The sequence below is a fragment of the Bos indicus genome, chromosome 11, assembly GCF_029378745.1.
Source record: "Bos indicus isolate NIAB-ARS_2022 breed Sahiwal x Tharparkar chromosome 11, NIAB-ARS_B.indTharparkar_mat_pri_1.0, whole genome shotgun sequence".
NCBI lineage: Eukaryota > Metazoa > Chordata > Mammalia > Artiodactyla > Bovidae > Bos > Bos indicus.
In genome coordinates this window covers 54,824,583-54,851,629 of record NC_091770.1, presented here as the reverse complement: position 1 = coordinate 54,851,629, position 27,047 = coordinate 54,824,583, and the positions used below count along the sequence as shown (strand labels likewise).

Here is a 27,047-nt window from a genome sequence, read left to right as displayed (position 1 = left end):
TCTCTCTTTTTTAAGAATGTCCTTTAAGCTTACCAAAACATTTCAGAACACCAAACCTGACTGAGTGAGGTTGGTCCATATATATTGTTGGAGGCTATGTTTAGGCTGAAGTTTTCTATCCAAAACAGACACTAAAAGGGAGATAATTTTCAAATGTGTTCTGCAGGAGTTTGCCACTATGGCCTGAATTGAGCTTTTTGGGGAGCTGATGATAGCAGCTAATCGCCTTGATTCTGACAATGTATTTAGTGGATCTTTGCAGCCAGCTTTTGGTCAAATATATCTTGTTCCATTTGACCTCTCCTTGCTGAGGTCACCTTTTATTACTTGAAATGGCTCCTAGCATCCTTTTCTCAGGGGAAATTTCCATCAGGACAGCTGATTTTTTTTTTTAATCTTCCTATTTCCCAAGGGGGCTGGATGAATTTGAGATTTGGAAAGTGGTGGAAGCCCTGGTTTACTGTAGGATCTAAGCACTTTGTACCTTCCTGGCTTCCGGGGATATCACAGAGGATGTTTGAGGGAATTCACCATTCCTCTTTGCTTGGGCAGGAAATTGTGATGAATGATGCTGAAAACTCAGCCTGTGTGCACTGGTGCTGAATGAGTCTTGGAGATAGAGCTTTGAGTGAAGTAGAAAAAAATAGCTTTATTCCTTTGTCAGGCAAAGGGGGACACAGCGAGCTCCTGCCCTCAAAAAACTGTGTCCCAACCTGTGGTATTTGGGGAGGAGTTTTCTCAGATGGTAAAGTGTCTGCCTACAGTGTGGGAGACCTGGGTTCGATCCCTGGGTCAGGAAGATCCTCTGGAGAAGGAAATGGCAACCCACTCCAGTACTCTTGCCTGGAAAATCCCATGGACGGAGGAGTGTGGTATGCTACAGTCCATGGGGTCGCAAAGAGTCAGACACGACTGAGTAACTTCACTTTCACTTTCACTTTATAGCAATAGTTCAAGGTCAGGGCTGCTGATAAGGATCAAGGTGTGTGCAGGGCCTGCATTTCTTTAATTTGGCCTCAGATGGTCTCCTGATGAGCTTCTGTGGTTCTCAAGGTTATCAAATTGTGACCTTCTCTCTGGAATGAAGAATGCTCATCAAGTAGTTAATAACATCTTCTATGTACTGAGGGGCTTCCCTGGTGGCTCAGATGACAAAGTGCCAGCCTGCAATACAGGAGACCAGGGTTCGATCCCTGGGTTGGGAAGATCCCCTGGAGAAGGAAATGGCAACCCACTCCAGTATTCTTGCCTGGAGAATCCCATGGACAGAGGACCCTAATAGGCTACAGTCCATGGGGTCGCAAAGAGTCAGGGACACGACTGAGCAACTCCACTTTCACTTACTTCTGCAGAAGAGCTCAAAGATATTATTGTATATCCCTTGAGGTGGAACCAGGATCCTGCCCCAAGGCTACACTATTGTTTGTTGATTGTTCCTTCCTTGTTTGCATTCTCATCCCTTCTCTTATTAGCAGCAGTTTGAACTTGCCATCCAAAAAAAAAAAAAACTCTCTTGCTTTTTCGATGAAAAAAACAAGAGAGTTCCAGAAAAACATCTACTTCTGCTATATTGACTACCCCAAAGCCTTTGACTGTGTGGATCACAACAAACTGGAAAATTCTGAAAGAGATGGGAATACCAGACCACCTGACCTGCCTCCTGGGAAATCTGTATGCAGGTCAAGAAGCAACAGTTATAACTGGATATGGGACAACAGACTGGTTTCCAATCAGGAAAGGAGTAGGTTAAGGCTGTATACAGTCACCCTGCTTATTTAACTTACATGCAGAGTACATCATGAGAAATGCTGGGCTTGATGAGGCACAAGCTGAAATCAAGATTGCCGGGAGAAATATCAATAACCTCAGATATGCAGATGACACCACCCTTATGGCAGAAAGCAAAGAACTAAAGAGCCTCTTGATGAAAGTGAAAAAGGAGAGTGGAAAAGTTGGCTTAAAACTCAACATTGAGTCCATAAGACTGTTCTATACATCAGCACATGTATACCTGTGGCGGATTCATTTTGATATTTGGCAAAAATAATACAATTATGTAAAGTTTAAAAAAAAAAAAACAACTCAACATTGAGAAAACCAAGGTTATAGCATCCAGTTCCATCACTTCATGGCAAATAGATGGGGAAACAATGGAAACAGTGACAAACTTTTTATTTTGGGGGGCTCCAAAATCACTGCAGATGGTAACTGCAGCCATGAAATTAAAAGACGTTTGCTCCTTGGAAGAACAGCTATGACCAACCTAGACAGCATATTAAAAAGCAGGCATTACTTTGCCAACAAAGGTCCATCTAGTCAAAGCTATGGTTTTTCCATTAGTCATGTATGGATGTGAGAGTTGGACCATAAAGAAAGCTGAGCACCAAAGAATTTATGCTTTTGAACTGTGGTGTTGGAGAAGACTCTTGAGAGTCCCTTGGACTGCAAGAAGATCCAACCAGTCCATCCTAAAGGAGATCAGTCCTGGGTGTTCTTTGGAAGGACTGATGCTAAAGCTGAAACTCCAATATTTTGACCACCTGATGCAAAGAACTAACTCATTGGAAAAGACCCCCATGCTGGGCAAGATTGAAGGCAGGAAGAGAAGGGGACAACAGAGGATGAGATGGTTTGATGGCATCACTGACTCTATGGACATGAGTTTGAGTAGGCTCTGGGAGTTGGTGATGGACAGGGAGGCCCGAAGTGCTGCAGCCCATGGGGTCGCAAAGTGTTGGACACAACTGAGTGACTGAAATGAACTGAACTGAACTGAACTTGCCACTGGAACTCAAGGAAAGTCTTAGAGGCTGAAGCCTAAACAAGAAACAGGACACAGAAAGACTTCTGAGCCCAAGAGCCCCAACAGGGTCCTGCTCAATTTCATGAAGGTGATGTTGGTTGTAATATTCATCCATTTACTTTGTATGTTCTTAACCAATCTTCGTCTTCCTTCTTTTCTGAATGAAATTTCCAGAGTATGTTAAAATTAAATCCTTACCCTTCCTCCACCCTATATACCTGTGTGCTCCCCACTATAATCAGCTTTTCAAGAAAGTTCTTGCCTTGTGTAATTTCTTCCATTATCTTTCCCTAGATCCCCACTAACTGTGTTTTGAGTGCACTCCTTCTCCATTACCATTGGCACTGCTTAGTTGCTTTTCAAAAAACGATCATCACAGCCTCACAATCAGTGACTTGACCCCAGGCTCCCTGCCTTCAGTTCAGTGTAGCTCCAGCAGTCTTTTAGACCAGTCTTCCCACATCTTCATTGCTTTGCACTTGATGTTACTTCTGCTTAGAATGCCCCTTTCCTTCATTTATCTTCTTTTTCCATGAAAACTCACAATTTTTCCAAATGCCCTCCCTCCCTCTTTTTTTTTTTTTTTTTTCCTTTTAGGAAAATTTGCAACTTTTCCTACAAGGCTTAGCTTAAATGTCACCTGATCATCACAACTTTATTCAATTCTTATAAACAGGGTTTATCCAGTAGGCTCCTAAAGCATTTTAAATACCTTTATTATGACACTTTTTGCTGTAGATTTAAGTTGTTTGTTTATTTTTGCCTATGCCCATGACCTAATGTTCTTTGTTTCCTCAAGGCATATCTTAGTGCCCAAAATAAAGTAAGTTGCCACCACACAAGTGATGAAAGGATGGAGAATCTGTATCCAGCCAGCCTAGAAGTATCCCAATCATCAACTTTCCTCTGTTCTAAACTCTCATGTCTTTGGTTCTTTTGTTTGAAGAGCAAGATTTGTTAACTTAAAAAGTCCATTTTTACTGTGATAATAGCTTTCTCCATTTTAAGAGAGAGTTTCTATGCTTTAACCCAGATGTTTCCTATTGCTGGGCTGACTTTAGAAAAGTTCAGCTTAAGAACCTACCAAAATGCAGATACCAGGTATCTCCTGTTTTTCAAAAGTCTGTTTATGCCTTTTATGAAAAACCTACATTGGTTTCTGTTTTTGCTAGCTGAAAGGAATTTGGAGGATTTTTGCTCTTACAAAGAAAGGTGAATGTAAAGATCTGTCCAGCATTTTACAGCCAACTCTTACACAGGCAGTGGGCGCTGGAAGCGGCAAGAGTAGCGCCACCAAGCTCCTTCCCTGGAAACTACACTCAACATCTCAGCATCCAGCCACCAAAGTTTTGAACTGTGTGAGCATTTGTGCTTTTATCCTGATGTGTTTTGGGCATCCATTAGTAAGACACCTCATAAGGTGATTGCTTCTTCATTCTACAGCATGTCATCTTGCAAAAGGTTTCATGAGCATCTGTACATTCAGATAGTGAGAGAAACCCGTATATGGCTTCATCTTGAGATTCTAAGTTCATGTAGCAGTGGCAAGTTAAATGCTATATTGCAATAAGCTTTCCAGATAATTGTGATGTTCTGGCAAGTTTGAATTCCACTGCTTTTATTTCTGGTGGGGGGAACTTTTATGTCTCACCATCATTCTTTGGAAGATTTGCGTGAAGATTCGTGAAGCCCTGCAACCTGTCTCCATTTGGCATCTTCTAGTCATCAGCACTTCATAGATACAATACCTGTTTTAAGGGAGGGAGAATACATACTTGAGCCTCTTCTTCCCGTAGGCCAGGATTAGAAATGGATGGTCTGATTGTTCACTGTGCTGTGTTGAAGGGCTTGGCAAGATCTGTGCTTTCTGGGGCAGGGCCAGGAGGAGGGGGAGAGGAATGAGGCAGTGGTAGCCTACAGCACATAATTTCAGGAAGAACCAAAAAACTAAGTAATCAAGATAAATAATATTTTTATGCAGTATTTTAGAAAATCAAAATTAATGCAAAAAAATTCATGATGAGTAACTTACCAACATTGTAAATTAACACAGGATCAGTAATAGGGCAGTGCTGAGCTTTACTGAAACCTGAAGCAAAAGAGAAAACCAGCAATACTGATCTTGTTTTTGTTTACAGTGTTGCTATTTTGTTTATAATGGGTGACTCTCCTTAGTCTTGGCTCTGCTCCAGAGCTTCTAGCTCTTAATGTCTTTACTGCACCTGCTGTATGAGAAAGTTTCCTCCCAAAGTCTCAAAGTCAGGTGGCTTTCTTTTTTTCCTATGTTAGTGGCAAAAGGGCTGACTTTTAAATTTTACGATGAGATGACACCCTGGACTCCAGATCTGAAGACTTATTTGAACTGTGGTGTCTTTTAGGTTGCCTTGCTCCAAATGCATTTTTTTTCGATGTTTATCACTGTGACACGACGTTTTTTGGGTTTTTTTTTTAATGACACTCTGAAGTGCTTCAGAGAAAATGGAGAGCATTTTAATACTGCTGATTTACTTTTTCAGGTCTACAGTAATTTCCTTACTGCCTAATTATAAGGCTCAGCTTAATTTACTCTACACATAATGTTTACTGATGCACATATGGTGCCACATTTCAGGAAACTGTACCCAAAACAGGTATTTTTGTCAGACTGGAGCATGGAAAATTTCCTTCATGTACAGAAAAACAGCTCAGAAATTTAATCATCTGAACAAAGAATGTCCCCCAATGAGAGGAAGAGAAATCACACCCATCTTTAACTTCAGAAAGAAGGATACAGTCTCTTTATATGATTATTTTAAAAGTTGAATGGTGATTATATGTGTATAAAGATTTATAGTTACCCCCAGAATCAAAGGGGGGTAGGAGGAGGGGGAAAGGAGTGACAGGAAAGAAAAGCAATAGTGTCTTCTGGGCTTATTTCTCAACCAGCTTTTCTCTTGGAAGAAAAAAAGATGGATTCAGTGGGGGTCATAGACTCATAAACTCTACTCATAAAGTAGAAGGGACCTCAGAGATCTTTTCTCAGGGCAGAATTTCTTCCTTTAGCATCCTAAGACCCCCTGCAATAGCAGCCTCTGCTTTAGAAATGGGAGATTATCCCTTTACCCAGCATCTGGTACAATTACTGGGCAATTTTAGTAGCTAGCAAATTGAATTAAGATCAGTGATTTTGTAATTATCAAATTGTTGGGTTTGTGCTCCAAAACTAATTTTTTTCTACTTTGTCTAGCTTAAGGCCCAAATAAAAATTTCAGTAAAAGACTTCCCTGATGGTTCAGTGGCTAAGACTTCACGCTCCCAATGCAGGTGGCCCAGATTCTATCCTTGTTTAAGGAACTAGATCCCACATGCCACATCTAAGAGTTTGCATGCCAAAATGAAAGGATCCCGCATGTTGCAATGAAGACCAAAGAAGTTTCCATGCGCTGCAACTAAGACCTGCTGTAGACAAGCAAATAAATCAATCTAAATTAAAAATTAAAAAACATAATTTGTATGCTCTAAAGGTGGGGGGAGCTTTAGTAAAGAATTCTATTTAAATAGAGTTCCAAAAACCTACAAATTAGTGACTATCATTACACATGAATTTGTGGCTTCACAGCCACTTGGCTTGCCTTTCTGTAGCTCTGAGTGCTAGAAGTGGTTAGGCTTAGAAACTGGGCAGCTGCTGCTATCCTATCATTGAGAGCTGAAGTAGCCATCTGATCCATTGCTCCTATACACCTGGGTGTATATGAAGGTCAAGAAAGCAAAGTTGAACCCACAGATACTGTTTGACATTTCTTTAGCTAGTGTCCATTCTCTGTTTGATGTGTTATAATTTGATTCTAAAATCTGTCATTATCAAAAAGATTTTATTTTTACAGAGTAGCATTTTGAAATTCTGACAGTGAGCTTACATTCCTTACCAATATAAAGCTGGCAAGTTAGTGAATCCAAGTGAGCTAATTCTGAAGCCTGTCCTTTTAATGACTACAGTTGTTCAAGTTGATACACTTTGGACTTATTTTATAGGTTTTATTAAAATTCCATTACTGGGAAGGCTATAAGGTAAATATCAATTCATAATGTCTTGAGATCCTCAATAATAATCAAAATAATAGCCTTCCTGTTTAACATCCCTGATTTTTTTCTTCTTTAAACCACCCATATCTGTGGCCAACCCCATGCAAGACACTGAACCATGAAAGAGATTTTGATAATTACTTTCCTAATTAATCATAAGAGGGAAAAGTAAAGGACTTTTATCTTAGCTTGAGTGGGGGATGGCTGATTAAATGCAGACAGAGAGACTAGCCAACTTGCCTGGTATATTCAGTAAGAAAGACATGGATGAATTTTTGCCCCAGTGTTCCAGGATCGGAGAAGAACCATTTGTCCTGACAACTTTGGTGACAGGAGGGGATTTTCCATCTGATCCAACCATAAGTGCTTGTCAGAAGTTTGGTGGATAACCAATCTCAGCCCCCTCTTCTCTCAAACCAGTTTTTTTTTTTTTTTTTTTCAGGAGTGCATCAATCCTGTTAACTCTTAAGGGCAGGACTTCTATATCTTTATTTGATTCCTTCAATTTCAGTGAAGATCAAGCTGTTTTTAAATAGCTGCAATCGGAGTTGCAGCTACATGAAGAGGGTGACAGAGAAGTTGAAGAGCACCTCTGGTTACGGCGAGCTGGGTGGTCCGGGCACTGACCGTGGGCAAGGGAGGGCTCAGAGTCACAGGGGCAGGAAGAAGGCAGCACTGACCATGCCTGACTGAGCAGATTTCCCACAGCTCCTCCTTTGAAATCTGAAGGCTTAGATCAGTGTTGCCCTGAGGCTATATCCGTAGATGCCGGAATAACGGGTGAAAGTAGATCCCTTGTGACTTTCGTTGTGTCTGTATGTTACCATAGCAACAAGCTTGCCTCGTGCTCTTTAGGTGCATTCTCTGTGTATTTGTCCAGTCTGTGGAAGGACTCTCAATATTTTTTTGCCAAATTAGGAGGAAATAATCAGGACTTGGAGTCCAGTCTAGGTCAGAACACCTATATTGAGCAGGCTGGGCAACCCAACCAGATACCCTTCTAGTCCACAGAAGTTTTAGGAAAAGTCAACAGCTTCTGCTTTTACATCTAACCATTCCTCTTTGTTCTCTGCCTTGAAGCTTCTACTAGAAAAGGAATTGCTTAGGTACCACTGAGATAAACTATGTTTTCTAACAGGATGTGAGGCAAAGAGAATAAACATCATCTTGGTCAAGTAAAGCAGTCAGACTGGACCCTTGAGGCCTCTTGAGGTCATCTCTAGTCTTCTCAATTTTCTTCTTATGCAGATAACTGCTGCATACTGAAGATGCTAGGTTCTAAGTAGAGAGTGGGTGAAAGGAACTTGAAATAGCCTGGGATTTGAAGTAGTAAAGCAACAGAGTGACATGGACAGGGTGATAGGGTTGTAAGACTTAAATTCCACAGATGAAACTATATAAATCAGGTGCCTGCAAATCAGTGGCCCACATCTGCCCTTGTGCCTGTTTTGAAAATAAGTTGTACTGTTAGTTTTTGTTCTATGATGGCAGAGTTGAGTAGTTGCGGCAGAGACCAACTGGCTGCAAAAACTAAATCATATACTGTCTGGCCTTTTATAGGAAAAGTAGAGAAGCCCATGCTCTAGAAGTAAGGATCTACTTGAAATGAAATAAATACCATGTAAGAGTCCAGGTCTTCTGTAAAACTGAAGGATCTGAAATCTGACTGTCACCTGCATTTCCCTAAACAGTAATAGCGCCAGTCATATTATGGGATTTCCACAGACTTAGAAATGTGGAGTCATCATTAGGCCTCTGCATGAAATGAATCCCCTCGAGGAAAAATTCAGCAGCTGTTGGAAATGCACCACTGTGCAATAGTTACAGACAGGGAGTGAAAAAGTATAGCATATGGTGGCAGAACTTTGGGCAGAGAGGTTAGTTCAGAGGTACGCAGTTATCTACAATTGGAATAGAGCTGGGGAGCATGGGGAAAGGGTTTCTGTTTTAGAAAATGCAATGGGCTCTTTAATGACAAAAAATAGTCATAAGCTTTAGAAGTTCATTTACAAGTGACATCTGTACCAACAGTAAGTGCCCACCATCCATCGTCCCTAATCCAGCAGCATCTTATCTCCCCAAGTTTCCCATTCTGCTCAAGTGAAGCGTCACTTATCTGATACCCAGAGTACAAACTGATAAGTTTTCAATGGGGTCCTTCCAGAGTCTCTCATTTTTACAATGGGGATTCTTCTGAGACCCAGAAGACTTGTGATGTAATGTGGAATGGCCAGAAATATGGAAGTATGGGGCCAGATGACTCTGTCTGGTACAAATCCTGCCACACTGTGGCAGGTGTGTAGAACTGACTCCACCAGAAAGATGATTTTAGAGAGTCGTTCTCCTCTGCATCTAGTTCTTCATACATTTTAAAATAAGCTTCTACTGCTAACATGCTCTCAAACCATTCAGTCAATGATTATCTCTCCCAACTGACAATGCAGTTGGGGTTGTTGTTTGTTGTTGGTTAGTTGCTAAGTTGTGTCCCATTCTGTGACCCCGTGGACTCTAGCCCACGAGGCTCCTCTGTCCATGAAATTTCCCAGGACAGAATATTGGACTGAGTTGCCATTTCTTTCTCCAATGCAGCTACATTGGCGAGTGGTAGTGTCAAATCTTTCTTTGAGAAATATTTCATAAGCTTCCTAAGTGTCCTTGCTAGAGTTAACTTATCTGATATAACTCTATTTATTTATGTTTTGTCTGTGCTGGGTCTTCACTGCTGTGCATGAGCTTTCTCTAGTTGCAATGAGTAGGGATCACTCTCTAGCTGCGGACAAGGTCTCCTAATTGCAGTGGTTTCTCTTTTTATAGGCTCTAAGGCACGTGGGTTTCAGTAGTCTCAGTTCTCAGGCCCTAAAGTGCAGGCTCAGTAGATGAGGCACATGGGCTTAGTTGACCTGTGGCAGGTGAGATCTTCCTGGGGATCAAACCCCTGTCCCCTGCCTTGTCAGGTGAATTCTTAACCACTGGACCACCAAGGAAATCCTGACATAACTTTTGACTCTCTTACATTGGATTCAAACAGTTTATGCCCATTCAATGCCAGTTAATCAGTGGTACTCAGAATGAAATATTCAGGTGTCTAAACAGATCTTTTGTGGTAAACAGTGTCTGAGAGGATACAATGCTGGGGATAAGTGGCTGACTCGGTGTGGGAGTAAAGGATGGAATAAAAGATCATCTTTATCCAATTGTGATTTGTGAATTTGAACAGCCAGATTCATAAACACTTGGACCTTAAGTAAAATAGCACTAATCTTGGAACCGGAAGACCTGACTCTGGCATTTTCTATACGTAACCAGTGAACCATCCCTTTCCTCATTTATGCAACAAAGAAAATCATGCTGGCCCTGCAAACTACATCTTTCACCCTTACTGTGACATTATAAAGAAAGTCAAATGAAATAATGTCTAGGGAAGTTCTCTGCAAGCTATAAAAATGAACATGCACAGGATTAATATTAAGGGCAATAAGCAGTCAGAAACTGAGTAGGCCTTCAGAATACACAGAAGAATCAATCTGTTTTTTAGTGTGGGTTTAGGGTTCTGACCAAGGTGTTTATTCTCCAAATATCTTTTTCACCTTCACCTATGCTACCTAAAATTCCATGCTTTTGAAATGTCAAATCTTCTGGGCTAACAAACTGGATATTTGAAAGTATGTCTGTTTGAACGGAGAGGTGGAGAAGTCCTGGGAGGACCTTTCTAAGTGAGAAAAAGAAGTCTACTAACATAATCTAAGAAAATTAACAAATCTGGACTTGTTTATGGTGTTTCCTTGGAGAAGGCAATGGCACCCCACTCCAGTACTCTTGCCTGGAAAACCCCATGGATGGAGGGGCCTGGTAGGCTGCAGTCCATGGGGTCGCTAAGTCGGACACGACTGAGCAACTTCACTTTCACTTTTCACTTCCATGCATTGGAGAAGGAAATGGCAACCCACTCCAGTGTTCTTGCCTGGAGAATCCCAGGGACGGGGGAGCTTGGTGGACTGCCGTCTATGGGGTCACACAGAGTCGGACACGACTGAAGTGACTTAGCAGCAGCATGGTGTTTCCTAGGTCAACACACTGAACAGGAGGCACTCCTGCTTGCCTCTGAGAAGCATCATTTATGAGGTCACTCAAGATATGAGCTCAAGTTGATCACGGTAGCTTTATTAGTAGCTAGAAATTGAGATAGTAGAGGGGATTTTAGCAATGAGTGAGAGTTGATGGTTTGTCTTATTTTTCTTCGTGTCCCTGGTCAAACATAGTGCTTCATATACCTGGAATGCTTCAATTCTCAGAGAAGGACTAAATGAGTGAACACCAGTTATTGAGAAAGAGTAGAATAAAAAGAGATAAAGCATATTTTTTCTCTCTGAACTTCTTGCAATAACTTCCCTGCTTCCTTTGAGCTAATTGCATTACTGTGTGCTGTGCTGTGCTTAGTCACTAAGTAGTGTCCAACTCTGAGATCCCATGGACTGTAGCCCGCCAGGCTTCTCTGTCAGTGGGGACTCTCCAGGCAAGAACACTGGTGTGGGTTGCCATGCCTTCCTCCAGGGGAACCTCCCAACTCAGGGATCGAACCCAGATCTCCCACTGTGCAGGTGGATTCTTTACTGTCTGAGCCACCAGGGAAGCCCAAGAATACTGGAGTGGGTAGCCTATCCCTTCTTCAGGGGATCTTCCTGACCCAGGAATCCAACCTGGATCTCCTGCATTGCAGGTGGATTCTTTACCAGCTGAGCTACCAGGGAAGCCCAATTGCATTACTGCCTTCCCCATTTTATTTTTATGCATTTATTCTCATTTCTCTTATTTGGTGCAATGTTTAAATGTCTTTGATACTAATGTGGCTTTGTGAAGATTTTTCTTTATGGATACTTTTTCCTCTGTGAGATCAGAAAAGATATTGAAGTGCACAACCGAAGACAAATTAAACGCCTATGTCTGTGCAACATTGGAGAAGGCAATGGCACCCCACTCCAGTACTCCTGCCTGGAAAATCCCATGGATGGAGGAGCCTGGAAAACTGCAGTCCATGGGGTCGCTGAGGGTCGGACACAACTGAGCGACTTCACTTTCACTTTTCACTTTCATGCATTGGAGAAGGAAATGGCAACCCACTCCAGTGTTCTTGCCTGGAGAATCCTGGGGACGGCGGAGCCTGGTGGACTGCCGTCTATGGGGTCGCACAGAGTCGGATACGACTGAAGCGACTTAGCAGCAGCAGCAGCAGCAGTGCAACATTATTGAAAATAGTCAAAACATGCAAACAAACTAAGTGTCCGTCATGGATATTGAATAAATAAAGAATATGTAACATATATAGATATAGATATAGATATGGCTTCCCAGGTGGCACTAGTGGTAACTCCAACACCAGAGATGTAAGAGATGCAGGTTTAATCCCTGGGTCAGGAAGATCCTCTGGAGAAAGACACAGCAACCCTCTCCAGTATTCTTGCCTGGAGAATCCCATGGACAGAGGAGCCTGGCGGGCTATGGTTCATAGGGTCTCAAAGAGTCGGACATGACTGAAGCAACTTACCATATGCACAAACATATATATATATATATATATATAAAATACATGCACATAATGTAATATTATTTAGCCACAAGAAAGAAGGAAATTCTGCCATTTGTGACAACATGGATAAGCCTTAAGAGCATTATGTTAAGTGACATAAGCCAAACAGAGAAAGACAAATACTTCATGATATCACTTATATGTGGAATATTAAAGAAAAAAGTCATATTTATACATATGGTGAATAGAAAAGTGGTAACAAGAATGAGGGAATGGGGGGGAGGTTGGTAAATGGGTACAAACTTTAAGCTTTGAGCGGAATAAGGTCTGAGGGTCTCACGTAAAACAAAGTGACTACAGTTGATAGCATTGTCGTGAAACTGAAATTTTCTAAGACAGTAGAACTTAAAATTCTGACCAAAAAAGAAGTATGCTAGGTAATGGATATATTAATTAGCGATATGGGAGGAATCTTTTCACAGTGTATATGTATATCAAATCACCATGACATACACTTTAAATATCTTACAGTTTTATTTCAAACACAATTTTGTCTCAATAAAACTGAAATTAGAGAAAGAATGAATGTCTATCCATTAAAAAGATTTGCAGAGATGTTCTTTCATTGGTTAGATTACAATTGGGCTTACAACCTTTAAAGTCTCATCCAAGTTTGAGGTTCTATGATTCTTGTTGGCTGGGAGAGCCATTTTTTCTTGAACCATCTTCTTCAGAAAACTTTCATATTCATCAAATGGTTGCAGACTTTTAAACTTTGTGCAAAATATTTTTGGTATATCTATTTGAAAGTGACCCAGTACGCATCATGCATTCCTTATGGCCCGTCCTATAGGCAGACCATTTTGGTCATTTTAACAGTTTATTCTTCTTCTTGAGTTTTGTGAGTTAAACTCTATCTTTTTATCACTCTGCCCTCTCATGAAAGTGAACTGTAAGAACAATTATGATACATCAACTGTTTTCCTTTGGTTTGCTGAAGAAAATGTACTTATTTACATTGATTAATAGCCCTAATTGGGTAAAATAGACTGGTAGTGCTGAGCTAATACCTTTAAATGTCTTGTCTTAGGCCATTAATATTCCCTTGTCACACATACATTTAAACAGTTGGAAGAAAGCCTTGTGTTCTTGACTCCTGTCAGACGTAACGAATGATTTTGTCAAGTCATTCCTTTCTGCCCTAGTTGATTGATAGCTAAATTTTGGTCTTCTAGCTTATGTAAAAAGTGTTAACTATGTCTTTCAGCTTGTAGGCAAGGGCATTTAAACTATTCTAATAGTCAATTTACAGAGGAATTACATTGCTTGTTTACTAGAGGGGTCAAAGAATGTGCCCCTATTCATCAGAGACACAAGTCACAGGACTCATGAGCTAATGAAGGCAGTATTTATGAGTCCCTGCACTTGCTGGATGATACCAAGTTCAAGGTGTCCCTGGCCCTGTCTGCTTGGGACTCGGGCTCTCAGTTTTGGATATGCCTATGCTCATGGACTATGTACTTAGGATGAATATGATTTAATCCTAAAATTCTCAAAAATGATTAAAAAAAAAAACAAACCCTAGAATGCTAGGTTGTCACAGTCCTAAACTTCATCTGCACCTTTCAGAGATGTCTCTATGATAAGGCAGATCCCTTATAACCTGTGTCATCACCAGGCTAATAGATTTTCATACATACTGTAATTATCATCTAAAAGCATGGAAAGTAGATTTGATCCTTTCTGGAAGAACTATCACTTCCACACTTCCACTGCTACGAGTCTTCGTTAAGAATCTGAAAATCTACTGTTTTGAAACACTTTGACCAGCAATTTATAAGACAGTTACATAAAGGCAATTGACAGGTTTTTGCAGTAGACATATCTTGACCCATGAGTCCTCCATTTTTTTTTTTTTTTTCTTCACAGACTCCTAAACCCCTGAAAATCAGAGAGTCTCTAGTGAGTGTCCATCAGGCTCCTTTCAGCTACTGGAATGGAAATTCATTAAGACTCTGCATCAGTTCTGCCTCTGGAGGGACAACTGATTCCCTCTAGGGGTGTCCATCTGCTCCTGGGTCTGTTTTCCCACCCTCTCTACTGGGGTTTTCTTCTTTTTGTTCTTATTATCTTGGAGGAAGCTTTCAGAATTCTTTATGCACTGTACTCATCATCCAGAAATCTGGACCATGTGTTTTTCCAGAATTATACACACACACACACACACACACACACACATACACGTTGCTTTTGCTTGATATTGTATGCAGAGCTGGTGGAGTTCAGTCATATGAGAGGTTACATATATTAGTAGTTTAGCGCATGAACTCTGGGGCCAGCTTGGGTTCAAATTCTGCCACTGCCACTTATCATCCATGTGAATGTGGACAAGTAACATTCATTTGCCTCAGTTTCCTCACCTATAAAATGGAGAAAATGTACCCAGCTCTATTCAGAGAAATAAATATTATTGAAAGCATTTAGAACAGTGCCTGACACAAAATAGCATTAAATAAAGTCTGTTAATATAAAATACTAGTTTCCCCCAGTTCTTTCCTGCTCTCCTTTTTGCCACTTTTCTCCATGCCCTGTCACCGCAACTCTGCCTTCTGCATAAACCCTCCATTCCGCCAGCCTCTCCTATACTTCCTTATATTGCCTCCAGCACTAATGGGCTCCATGTTCTGCTCACAGTTTTACCATCACCAAGGAAAGCTGCTGGACTGAGACCACCTAGAGATCCATGATGATCCAGCACAGCCTGGCATCCTAAGGCAATATTTCACTCTCTCTCTCCCCATGGAAGCAACTGTCCCTTCCTATTGTGGAGGGAGATGGGTATTTTAGTACAGTCATGTGTACTGGGGCAAAACAGGGAGCCAGCAGAAGGAGCCAAACACCTACTGCTGTTCTTCAGGGTGATCCCTGACCAAGCCTTCCCTGTCCTAGTCCCCATGACTTGTCAGTACAATTTTGAGCTAAATGCTCAAGTTCTCAGTTGCTCAGTCATGTCCAACACTGCAACCCCATGGATTGCAAGCTGCCAAGATCCTCTTTCCATGGGATTTTTCAGGCAAGAATACTGGAGCAGGTTGCCATTTCCTCCTCCAGGGAATCTTCCCAACCCAGGGATCAAACCCGCATCTCTTGTGTCTCCTGCATTGCAGGCAGATTCTTTACCACTGAGCCATCAGGGAAGCCCCCTATTTTGAACTAGAGTTTGTTAAATCTATCAGTTCAGTTCAGTCGCTCAGTCATGTCCGACTCTTTGCCACCCCATGAACCGCAGCACACCTGGCCTCCCTATCCATCACCAACCCCTGGAGTCCACCCAAACCCATGTCCATTGAGTCAGTGATGCCATCCAACCATCTCTTCCTCTGCTATCCCCTCCTCCTCCCACCCTCAATCTTTCCCAGCATCAGGGTCTTTTCAAATGAGTCAGCCCTTCGCATCAGGTAGCCAAAGTATCGGAGTTTCAGCTTCAGCATCAGTCCTTCCAATGAACACCCAAGACTGATCTCCTTTAGGATGGACTGGTTAGATCTCCTTGCAGTCCAAGGGACTCTCAAGAGTCTTCTCCAACACCATAGTTCAAAAGCATCAAGTCTTCGGTGCTCAGCTTTCTTTATAGTCTAACTGTCACATCCATACATGAACACTGGAAAAACCATAGCCTTGACTAGACCGACCTTTGTTGACAAAGTAATGTCTCTGCTTTTTAATGTGCTGTCTAGGTTGGTCATAACTTTCCTTCCAAGGAGTAAGCGTCTTTTAATTTCATGGCTGCAGTCACCATCTGCAGTGATTTTGGAGCCCAGAAAAATAAAGTCAGGCACTGTTTCCACTGTTGTCCCATTTGCCATGAAGTGATGGGACCAGATGCCATGATCTTAGTTTTCTGAATGTTGAGCTTTAAGCCAACTTTTTCACTTACCTCTTTCACCTTCATCAAGAGACAGTTTAGTTCTTCTTCACTTTCTGCCATAAGGGTGGTATCATCTGCATATCTGAGGTTCTTGATATTTCTCCCAGCAATCTTGATTCCAGCTTGTGTTTCATCCAGCCCAGTGTTTCTCATGATGTACTCTGCATATAAGTTAAATAAGCAAGGTGACAATATACAGCCTTGACATACTCCGTTTCCTATTTGGAACCAGTCTGTTGTTCCATGTCCAGTTCTAACTGTTACTTCCTGACCTGCATACAGGTTAAATCTATACAAGTAAATAATTGCAGCTGTGTTATTTTTAAACAAAGCCCAGGATTTATAGTGGTCCACATAGAGAAGACTACTGTTAAACCAATGCTTTTGGCCAAAGAACTGAATTGAAATAATGTCAATCCATCAATTGATTGATCAGAAATTTATTTTGATGGTGTTTTCCTGAAAATATGGTTTAGTGACCACAAAAACTTATTCTAGTTAAATGTGTATATTATCAGTTATCTATTGTCACAGTAGTACAGTATAACATTTAAGCAGCATGCAATAATAGCATTTGCTTATCTCTAGTCTGGAGTGGTCACCTTGGTCAAGTCCTCTCACGTGTATGGGTTTGCTTGCTCTTGACTGACCCAAGACAATCTTGATGGAGATGACTGAGGGGACCTAGTTCTATTCCATGTGTTTGTCTCCTTCCTCCTGGAACAAGCATTCTAGCCTGGGCATATCCTTCTCATGAAATTGGCAGAGAACAAAACCAAGCAAGTCCACTTGACCAAGCAAGCCCACCCCTGCATGCACCATAATGGCCAATATCCACTGACCTTAATCAAGTATGCCACATGGCCCAGCCCAGAGCCAGAGAAGGCAGACAATACAGAGTTACATGGCAATGGGTTTGAGAGGCAGTGGAGAATGGAGTCATTCATATAACAATTCTACTGCAATTATCTACTCAGTGCTTCTTACTTCATCAGCAAGATATTTATCAGCTTTTATCTTGACTGCATAAGTACTCTTAGAGAAAAAATCTAGAGGGCAAGGACTGTTTATCTGGCTAAACTAAACCATCACATGTTTGCTATTTGGAGCCATGCTTTGGTGTTTCTAACAATGACAGTTGTGCTTTGAATTGATCCAGTAGGGCCTGAATTGGGAAGAGGGGTATATGGAGAGAAGCATGAAGCCTGATGAACTCTTCTTTTTTTCTTTTTTAAAGAAATAATTGGTTTTCCTAAAGAAAGAAGCTAGCACACTAATTAAAATGATTTTGCTTCATAGAAGATAGTCAGTGCCATCCGGATAATGAATAGAATGACCAAAGGATTTTCTGTGTTTCTCATTAAAAAAGAAAAACAAAATAAAGTAGAAACAGTGATTATTCTCTAAGTGCTCTTACACAAGCTTCATAAATACGTCTCTACTCCCCCCATATCTGTCCCCACCCCCAGCCCAAACTCGGAGCAGTGCTGTCATTACCGTTGGACTGTGCATTGGTGGCACCTTAGCTTATTAAAGTGGCTTTGGGTAGATTACTGCACTGACTGATTACCTTAATTGACCTTCAGACTGGCTAAAATTTGCCTGACTTAATGAGGTTCAATTTTTGTCAAGCCCCGAGGCTAGATGGCTCCCGGCCCAGACACTTTGTTGCTTTGATTTTTCATGTTTAATAACAATTACACCCCAAAGCTTAAGGAAATATGGTAAAATATGTCAGTGATTGTGAAGAGCCCAGAGCAGCTGTATCCTAGGAAAGACTTAAGGTTCAAAGTTTTGAACCCATTTAAAAATCACCCTCTTACATCATTGTAGTGAAGAAATTAATACTATTATTCTTAACAAGATTTTCCTAAACATCTGTCTAAATGGCAAGACATCTTAAAACAGCCAGCCATTTGTTAAATATCATCAGGGCAGCCTAGATTTGGGTGTTAATATTTATTTCTGAAAATCGAGATGGCCCTGGATTGCTCTGATGCACAGAAACCATTCCACCTAAAGGTTGATGTGCAAAAACTCTTTAATTAAACGTAAGGTTCAACAAAGAAAGAAAACTTTCCTTCTGCAGGAGAAATAGGATTTATTGACAGTAGTGACCTGGAACACTGACCTGAGAAGGGTTATGAAAGAGTATTTGAGCCCAGGATAAAAGAATGCCAGGATTGATTAGTTGTGTCTGGTGTAGGCATAGAAAGGAAACGAGGGAGCATGTTTGCCATTCCTGTCCCACCCAGTTCATAGTTTCTGATCTTGTTTCTTATAAACAGCCCTTCACCTTTAATTTTTTTTCTATAAATGTTTTTATTGTTTCAACCTTCCACCCATGCTTGAGTACTTGAATCATTGCTTTATCAGACCTATTCTTTATTGGCCATTTTTTTGGTTTTGATTAAGCCTCTGAGTTCCTTTCCTATCTTGGGGGAATTCCTCATTATATGAATTTTGATATAGGAAGCTAAAATGGCAAGAACACTTGATTTTACAAAACATTCCTCAAAAAACCTTCCTCCTTCATCCTTGCAACTAAATGTTGACACATGAACCACAGTTAGGGTCTGTATTTTGCCTGGATAAAAATCAGGTGCATTTGCCTAAGACTTTGAATCAGAAGCTAATGACAGAAAAACACAGTGTTAACATTCTGAGTTCTTTTCCTTCTTTCAACTAATAGGAGAGCTTTTCTGCTTAAATCTTCCAGAATTAGTCTCTAATGCTTGCAACTAAGAACTTAACTGATACAACAGGTCTTCTAAGGCAGAGCTCCTGAAACTGTATTGTGCATAGGAATCACTTAGACTTTTTATTAAAGTGCACATTCTGATTGAAATGGAGGTCTGGAATGTGGCCAGGGCTTGCTTTTCTAACAAATTCCCAGGAAATGGCAGTGATAGATGATACTGGCCTGTGGTCCATCTTTTAAGTAAAAAGGATCAAGGGAAGAAAAGGGAACCTGAAAGAAGATAGAATTGACAAGGGGAAAAAAAAGATCCATTTCAATGTGTTTTAGTTAAGTTATAGCAGACCAACTGTTATAACTAATAAACTTCAAAATGGGCAACAGGTCCAGTAAGATAGAATTGCATTCTTAATCATGTAACAATACTGGACTAATATTGTTACCCTGGGTGAGGTTACCCTGGCAGCATTCCTCCATGCACTAAGGTGTGGGTTGATTGGGGGGAGGGGGGGATTGTCCACCATCTTAAACTCATGGCTTCCCAGGTCATCCTGGTGTCACGTCTGTATTTTATCCAGATAAAAATGGAAAAGCCTATGAGAAATATTTCATTTTTTGAAATTTTAAAATATAAGACATGGGTGTAGGAATCCACACATAATAAGTATTATGCAAACACTCTTGTAACCACTACCTAGGTCAAGAAATGGAACTTTGCCAGCCTCCCTAGAAGCCCTCTTATGTAATCCAAAAGTAATCATTATTCTGACTTTAGAGTGCTCACTTCCTTGTGTGTTTTTGTGGTTTTATCATCCTGATGTGCATCTTCAGATGACATCATTTGGTTTTGCCCACATTTTGGGATTTATCTTTTAGTCTATTAATCTATTGCATCCACTTCATTCCCTTTCTTTTGCTTATACTCCATCTGTTGGAGAACACGGATGGTTAGTATTGTAAGTTTTTGCATTTTGCTGAATACACATGTGTGGTGCCATATGTCCTGTATGTTGTTCTGTCTTTTGTACTTTCTGCAAATCACCAAGGGGATCCAGAGCCTCCACCATATTCAGGTTTGATCCCTTTGACATCACTATGGTTGGGATTGTGCTATTTCATCAGAAGGCACATAGTACGTGATTCTTTCTCTCTTTTTAAAATTGAAGTATAGTTGATAAACAATATTATATAATTTACAGATGTACAATATAGTGATTCACAATTCTTAAACAGCTGTATTTTTTAGTGATTTTTCAAACACTGTTCATTATCTAGAATGAAGACATTTTAATTCATTATTGGTTGGAAAATGGTGATATTCTATCATTTTGTTTTCAATTTATTAAGTGGACTAAATTTAGAGTCAGATATTTCTTTTATTACAAAGAATTTCAGTTCACATAGGAAAGGCAAGACATATTCTTGATTTTCCCAAGATAAGTGAAATTGGTTCCTTGTTGTCCTTTTAAGGTGACCAATTCATCATTATTATTTTTTAGTCCTTATACACTAATTTAAAGTTATTTTATGGGTTTCAGGCCACTGGAATTTTTATTGTTTGAGAAGTCTAAATTGTCTAAATTGTCTAGTAGTCTCTAATGGGCTTCCTAAGTAGCACAGTTGGTAAAGAATCTGCCTGCCAATGCAGGAGACACAAGAGATGCAGGCTCCATCCCTGAGTAGATCCCCTGGAGTAGGAAATGACAACCCATTCCAATGTTCTTGCCTGGGAAATTCCATGGACAGAGGAGCCTGGTGGGCTACAGTCCATGGGGTCACAGAGCTAGATACTACTGAGCACACACAGACACAGAGATCTTTAATAACCCTTTGCTATTGGACTGTAAAGAAAGCTGAGTGCTGAAGAATTGATGCTTCTGCACTGAGGTGTTGGAGAGGATTCTTGACAGTCCCTTGGACTGCAGGAGATCTAAGCAGTCAATCCTAAAGGAAATCAGTCCTGAATATTCATTGGAAGGACTGATGATGAAGCTGAAGCTCCAATACTTTGGCCATCTGATCTGAAGAACTGACTCATTGGAAAAGACCCTGATGCTGCAAAAGATTGAACGCAGGAGGAGAAGGGGACAACAGAGAATGAGATGGTTGGATGGCATTGCCGACTCAATGGACATGAGTTTGAGCAAGCTCCGGGAGTTGATGATGGACAGGGAAGCCTGGCATGCTTCAGTCCATGGAGTTGCAAAGAGTTGAACACGACTGAGTGACTGAACTGACTTGACTGATCTGGTATAATAAAATGTGGGCTTCCTAGGTGGCGCTAAAGAATTCACCTGCCAATGCAGGTTAGGTGTAAGAGATTTGAGTTCAATCCCTAGGCCAGAAAGATCCCCTGGCAGGAGGGCAGTGGGAAGGAGGGCACAGCAACCCACTCCAGTATTCTTGCATGAAGAATCCTATGGACAGAAGGGACCTGACCTGCTGTAGTCCGTAGAATCTCACAGAATCAGACACAACTGAAGTGACTTAGCACGTATGCATAATAAGATATTTCAGGCTTATTTATATATTTCTAGCCTCAAAGAACTTGGAATCAACCATTTCCCCAAGAAGCTTTAGTTTGTTTTATGGTAAAATTGTATTTCAAAAATGTTCATTATTACTGGACTGGCCACTGTTGGACAGAACTGGAAACTATATGTGTGTGTGTTTACTTAAAAATCTCATTTGTTCATAATGGTATTTCTACTTCAGGTCTAGAATAATAGGGTTTTTCCGTAATCTCTCTTTTAAAAAAAAGTCTCTTTTATATTACATTGTCTTTCTTCCACACTAACACTTCTGGTTAGCAAGGACACAGGAGATGAGAAATGAAATTTCATAACTGTTTGCTTTGTGTGCATGCTCACTCAGTCATGTCTGACCCCTTGCGACCCTATGGCCTGTAGTCCACCAGGCTTCTCTGTCCGTGAAATTATCCCACCAGGTCTATTGGAGTGGGTTGCCATTTCCTCCTCCAGGGGATCTTCCTGACACAGGGATCGAACCCTCATCTCCTGTGGCTCCAGCACTGGCAGGCAGATTCTTTACCACTGAGCCTACCTTTAAACACAGTAGTGTTAGAATAACAATATTCATGCTACCATTATAATTAAAATCACATAAAATAGTTAAGATCTTTTTTACAAAAGATCCTATTCCCTTTTTCTTTTCATGTTTACATCTTCATTGTCAGAGCTTAAATCCATTTTATATTATACTCTCTCCCATTTGACTATGCTGTTCTTAGTTTTATAAATAAGAATATACTGAATGTTCACTGCCAGTACTTATGTTATGCTTTTTGAGTTATTAGTTGATGTTTTTCTAGTTCTTTTGCCAGGTAAAGTTCATCCTTTAACAGTTTCTCTGTCTCATAAAAATGATATTTTCTGAGTTCTTGCATGTTGATCAAATTTTGTCTGTGGTTTAAATCCTTGAAAGTCAGTTCTGCTGGTTATAAAATTCTTAGCTCACATTTTATTTCCTTGAGGGTCTTAAATGTAATATTTTATTTTCTTCTGGCATAAAACTTTGCTGTTGAAAAGTCTAGTGATCATCTATAAATAATTTCCTTTCCTTTCTTTGCCTAAATACATAAGGATTTACCCCTTTTTTCTTTAGAATCCAATTTTCTTGGTTGATAGTATAGGTTTCCTTTCTCAAGTGCATGAAATGCTTTTTTAGAAAATTGTTTATATATTATGTGTATAATATATATTTCTATATCAAATATATGTCTATATATAATGTATATAGAATATAATTTCTATATTTTAATAATTATATTAAATAAATAATTATATAAGTAATTATATTTATATAATAGCACTTTAAAATTATATATATCTTCAGGAAAATATTCATGAATTACTGTACTTCATTTTCTTTCCATTTTCTTGCTTTGATTTTCCTCTTTAGGGACCTCTGGTAGCTATATATTGAAATTTCTTTGCTTATCTTCAGTATTTGTTACCTTTTCTCAAATTTTTAAAATCTCTTTTAAAAAATTTTATTTTGCATTTAAAATTTTTTCCTTCTTTTCTCTATTTCTTTTGAGGCATTTGCTATTGTGTTTATTCATTCTTATTTAGTCTTTTTCAAATGATTTTTCTTTTACTTATAATTCTTTTCTAAGTTTCATGACTTCATCCTTGAATTTCTTCTTCTTCTAATTTATGTTCTTTCATATCTTGCATCATTTTTAGTGCATTTTAATGTGTTTGAAATAGTAGATTACAGTTTTAATTTGTTTTATAGGCATATCTTTCTGGGATGCTTTCAGTTTGTGTAGAGATGACATGTTTTTCTTATAATAGTTTTATGTGAATTTTGACCTTGCTGATTTCAAGTTGCTCATACTTAATGAGAACTCAATCTTCCTGAAGGCTTGGAAAAAGTCTAGAAGAGCAGATAATTCTTCTAGCTTCACAGAGCTCTCACTTCTCTTATTTTATGTAATACTTTAAAATACAGTAGGTTAGACACAAAATGACAAATATTGTATGATTTCACTTGTATGAATGATCTAGCATAGACAAATTCATAGAGACATAAAGTAGATTTATTAGGGCTGGGAGAAGTGGACCACAGAAAATTCTTGCCTAATGTTTATAGAGTCTCTGGGGTGATGGAAATATTTTGGAAGTGTATGTTGGTGATGGCTTTACAACATTGTGAATGTAATTAATGCCACTGAATTATACACTTAAAGTGAAAAACTTTTATGTTATATATATTTTGCAAAAATAAAATTTTCCTAAGATATAAAAATCAAACAGTGTCTTGATTGGTGAGATAGCTTAGTTCTGACCATTGCCCCCACTTTATCTAGATCTTCTCTTTCTTTTATCTCTGTTGTCCCCAGCCAGTTCAACTTTGATTACATTTAATAGCTTCTCCTTCATGAGGGTTTCTGTCCTGGAGGAGAGCCAAGCCAGGTCAGCTTCAAGTGTCCTCTGCACTGTCCCCTTCAGACTTTATTAGAGGGCTCTGCTCTTTGCCACCTTATGAGGGCAGGCAGGTTATTTAACTTTTCCAAGTCTCATTTTCTTCATCTGAAAAACTGGTGGTATAAGAATAGTCCCTATCTTATAGTATTGTCATGGGGATTAAGTGATACAACATAAAAAAATCTTGGTTGATCTAAGTTGTCTGGCACATCACATATGGCCAGAATGTATGAGCTCACCAATAAAAGTATTATTCCCAAGCAGAAATATAACGCACCTTGCTAATGAGTAACTAATTAATGTTAATTTTCCACAAATCTGTTATGTTTTATATGGTAAAATGTCCAACTCAATCCAGAGTTAAAGTAAACTACACATACACACAGGGATACCCTTTAGTAATTAGTGCAAAAAGGAACTGAGATTTGTACATTTCCCTTCTTCTGATCAATGATAAATGTGTATGTATCATACTATCAAAAGATTTGCCTGAATACCCCTGAATAGGAATATTTGCTTGGAAAATATACACACTGTTTATCATCTTCTCTTCTGTTTATTTGTATTTGGGGTGTTTTCTCCTTGCACACATTCTGATAATTATGAACAAAGCAGCACTAAGGTAATTGTTCAGTACAGTTCCGTTTCATTTTAATGTGGCTGTCCTACTTCCCATTTAAACAATGTAGGAATGATGTGTAATTATGCATTATTAGAAATTTGGATATGTTTATTCTAAATTCGGAGAAGGCAATGGCACGCCACTCCAGTACTCTTGCCTGGAAAATCCCATGGATGGAGGAGCCTGGTAGGCTGCAGTCCATAGGGTCGCTGAGGGTCGGGCACGACTGAGCAACTTCACTTTCACTTTTCACTTTCATGCATTGGAGAAGGAAATGGCAACCCACTCCAGTGTTTTGCCTGGAGAATCCCAGGGGCGGGGGAGCCTGTTGGGCTGCCGTCTATGGGGTTGCACAGAGTCGGACATGACTGAAGTGACTTAGCAGCAGCAGCATTCTAAATTACCTTGAAGAATAATTGTCAGTACTTCTTTCTGGAGCATACCAACTATGTCATCATAGCACCTGGCAGATACATTTTTTAAATTGTTGGGTGTTTCATGTTTCTCGCTCCATCAAATACAAACAATGGATGTAGAAAGGACTGGAGACAGTAGAGAGATAAGATTTTCGGGTCACTTCAAGGCCTAGTTCATCATTTAAAGTTCTCCCCACCTGTTGACTGATGCTTACATTTCTTCTTTTTCTAAAAAGCCTGAGTTCTTAAGCTGAATCAGGACTCAAAACCTGAAGGGAGACACTTGGCCAATGAAGGATGTGAGCAGAACTTTGATAAGGACAGTCTATAATGTATTGAGCTACAAGTCATGTGTGTAACTTCTAAGTTGACATATAATACAGATAATTCAGAATCATTCTTGGTCATAGCTCTTTGCCTTCCTTTGATATGATAAGCACCAGGAAGATTAAAAAGAGAGTTGCAACATTATGTCTGTGAACCATGAGAACTGGGGCTTTAGAAAAACTATTCCTAGGAAGTGATTTAATTCATATGACTTAAAGAGTAATGCAGTCAAATAGTTCCTCTATCCCTTAATTCTTTTTTTTTTTTTTTTCCTACTGTAGCTTCGGAAAGCAGTGATGGATCACATATCAGATTCTTTCTTGGAAACCAACGTTCCTTTGCTAGTTCTCATTGAGGCTGCAAAAAGTGGGAATGAGAAGGAAGTGAAGGAATATGCCCAAGTTTTCCGTGAGCACGCCAACAAGCTGGTAGAGGTAAGTCAAGAGAGGCTCGAGACTAGAATTTGTATCAGTATGTTTAATCTCTATAAATGGCTCCTGGAATTTCAACAAACCAGGCTCCTGTGATTTTCCTGGATCTTTCTTTTATCTTCTGGTGACTCCATCCTTTGTAAAGGACACAGGTTTTCAGTAATCTCTCCTCTCTCTATTACACAATTCTAAACAGATTCTGAAATGTATCTGCTAATTTTCCTCAACAGTAAGCAGAGGCAGAAACAGGAGCAATAGAAGGGACAGTCCAAGTGCTGAAGACCAGCTTTGATTTGAAGAAGTAGAATTAAAACTTCCAAATGGAGATTTAGACACAGTTCCCTTTTCTTTCCCATTTCTACTCACCCACCTAAACCTGAATTAGCTGGCCACATTATGAACATTGTAAAAATTAGTCTCCCCTCCCTAAAAGAGATGTTTGGACTCTTGGTAAAGACTCTTGGGACAGTAGTAGGAGTGTAAGTTCAGGTCCTAGGTATATTCTCTGTGTTAGAGACATCTGTAGGAGTTGCTTTATAAATGCAAAATTGTACTGTTTGACTAAAACCCTTGAACTTCCTACTGTAGCCCCAGTGTCTTGAGGTGACATTAGACTAAAGAAGCTGAAAATAGAGTCATGCTTATAATATTATGACAATCTTTCTGGCTCTGTTCCCAAATATGGGGCAAATACCCCATCACCCCTCACATTCTACCTACAGATTCCAAGATTTGGCTTCAATTCCAAGTTAGCCATTGAAGAACCCAAAGTCTTTCCAAGGTTCGCCTTGGAAGTTCTGCCACTTTCAACTTTAAAGAAAGAACAGCTGAAGAAGGAGTGGGATTGGAGTAACAAGGGGAGGAAGAAGCGGAAAGGAAGAATGTGAAATGAGTGCTACAAAAGTTAAAAATATTAATATGCAATAAACAATAATATTAGCATACAGATGCATCATCCCAATATATATAATTCTAGTATTTACATGATAGTTGCAGAATTTATAGAGAACAATTAATGATGTGTTGTAGCTATTATCAATAAAGACAGGGACATGAGTTTAAAGTGCTATGATAAACATCTCCTACTTTCAATTCTGCCAGTGTCTTTCTGTAATTCTGTGTACAGCCTCATTTGCAGATCGTTTGAAGTTCAAATTTGATGTCCTGGGTAAATATGAGGCCAGGGCTAAATAGCTCCCTACTCTTTTTTCCTATCTTATTGGCCCTGGACACAGCCATCATTTCCCCTCATCCCATCTGTATATTTCACTGTAGGGAAATCTA

At 39.8% G+C, this 27,047-nt stretch overlaps 1 protein-coding gene across 4 annotated transcripts in view; it reads left to right on the top strand.

Moving 5' to 3' along the window:
* The window catches only part of CTNNA2 (catenin alpha 2), a 1,365,089-nt gene that overhangs the window by 1,066,556 nt on the left and 271,486 nt on the right, over positions 1-27,047 (top strand). For all 4 annotated transcript variants that reach the window (XM_070798845.1, XM_070798847.1, XM_070798846.1 and 1 more), the window contains exon 9: positions 25,614-25,766. In XM_070798845.1, the coding sequence (XP_070654946.1) occupies positions 25,614-25,766 (153 nt within the window). The remainder of the gene's footprint in view (positions 1-25,613; positions 25,767-27,047) is intronic.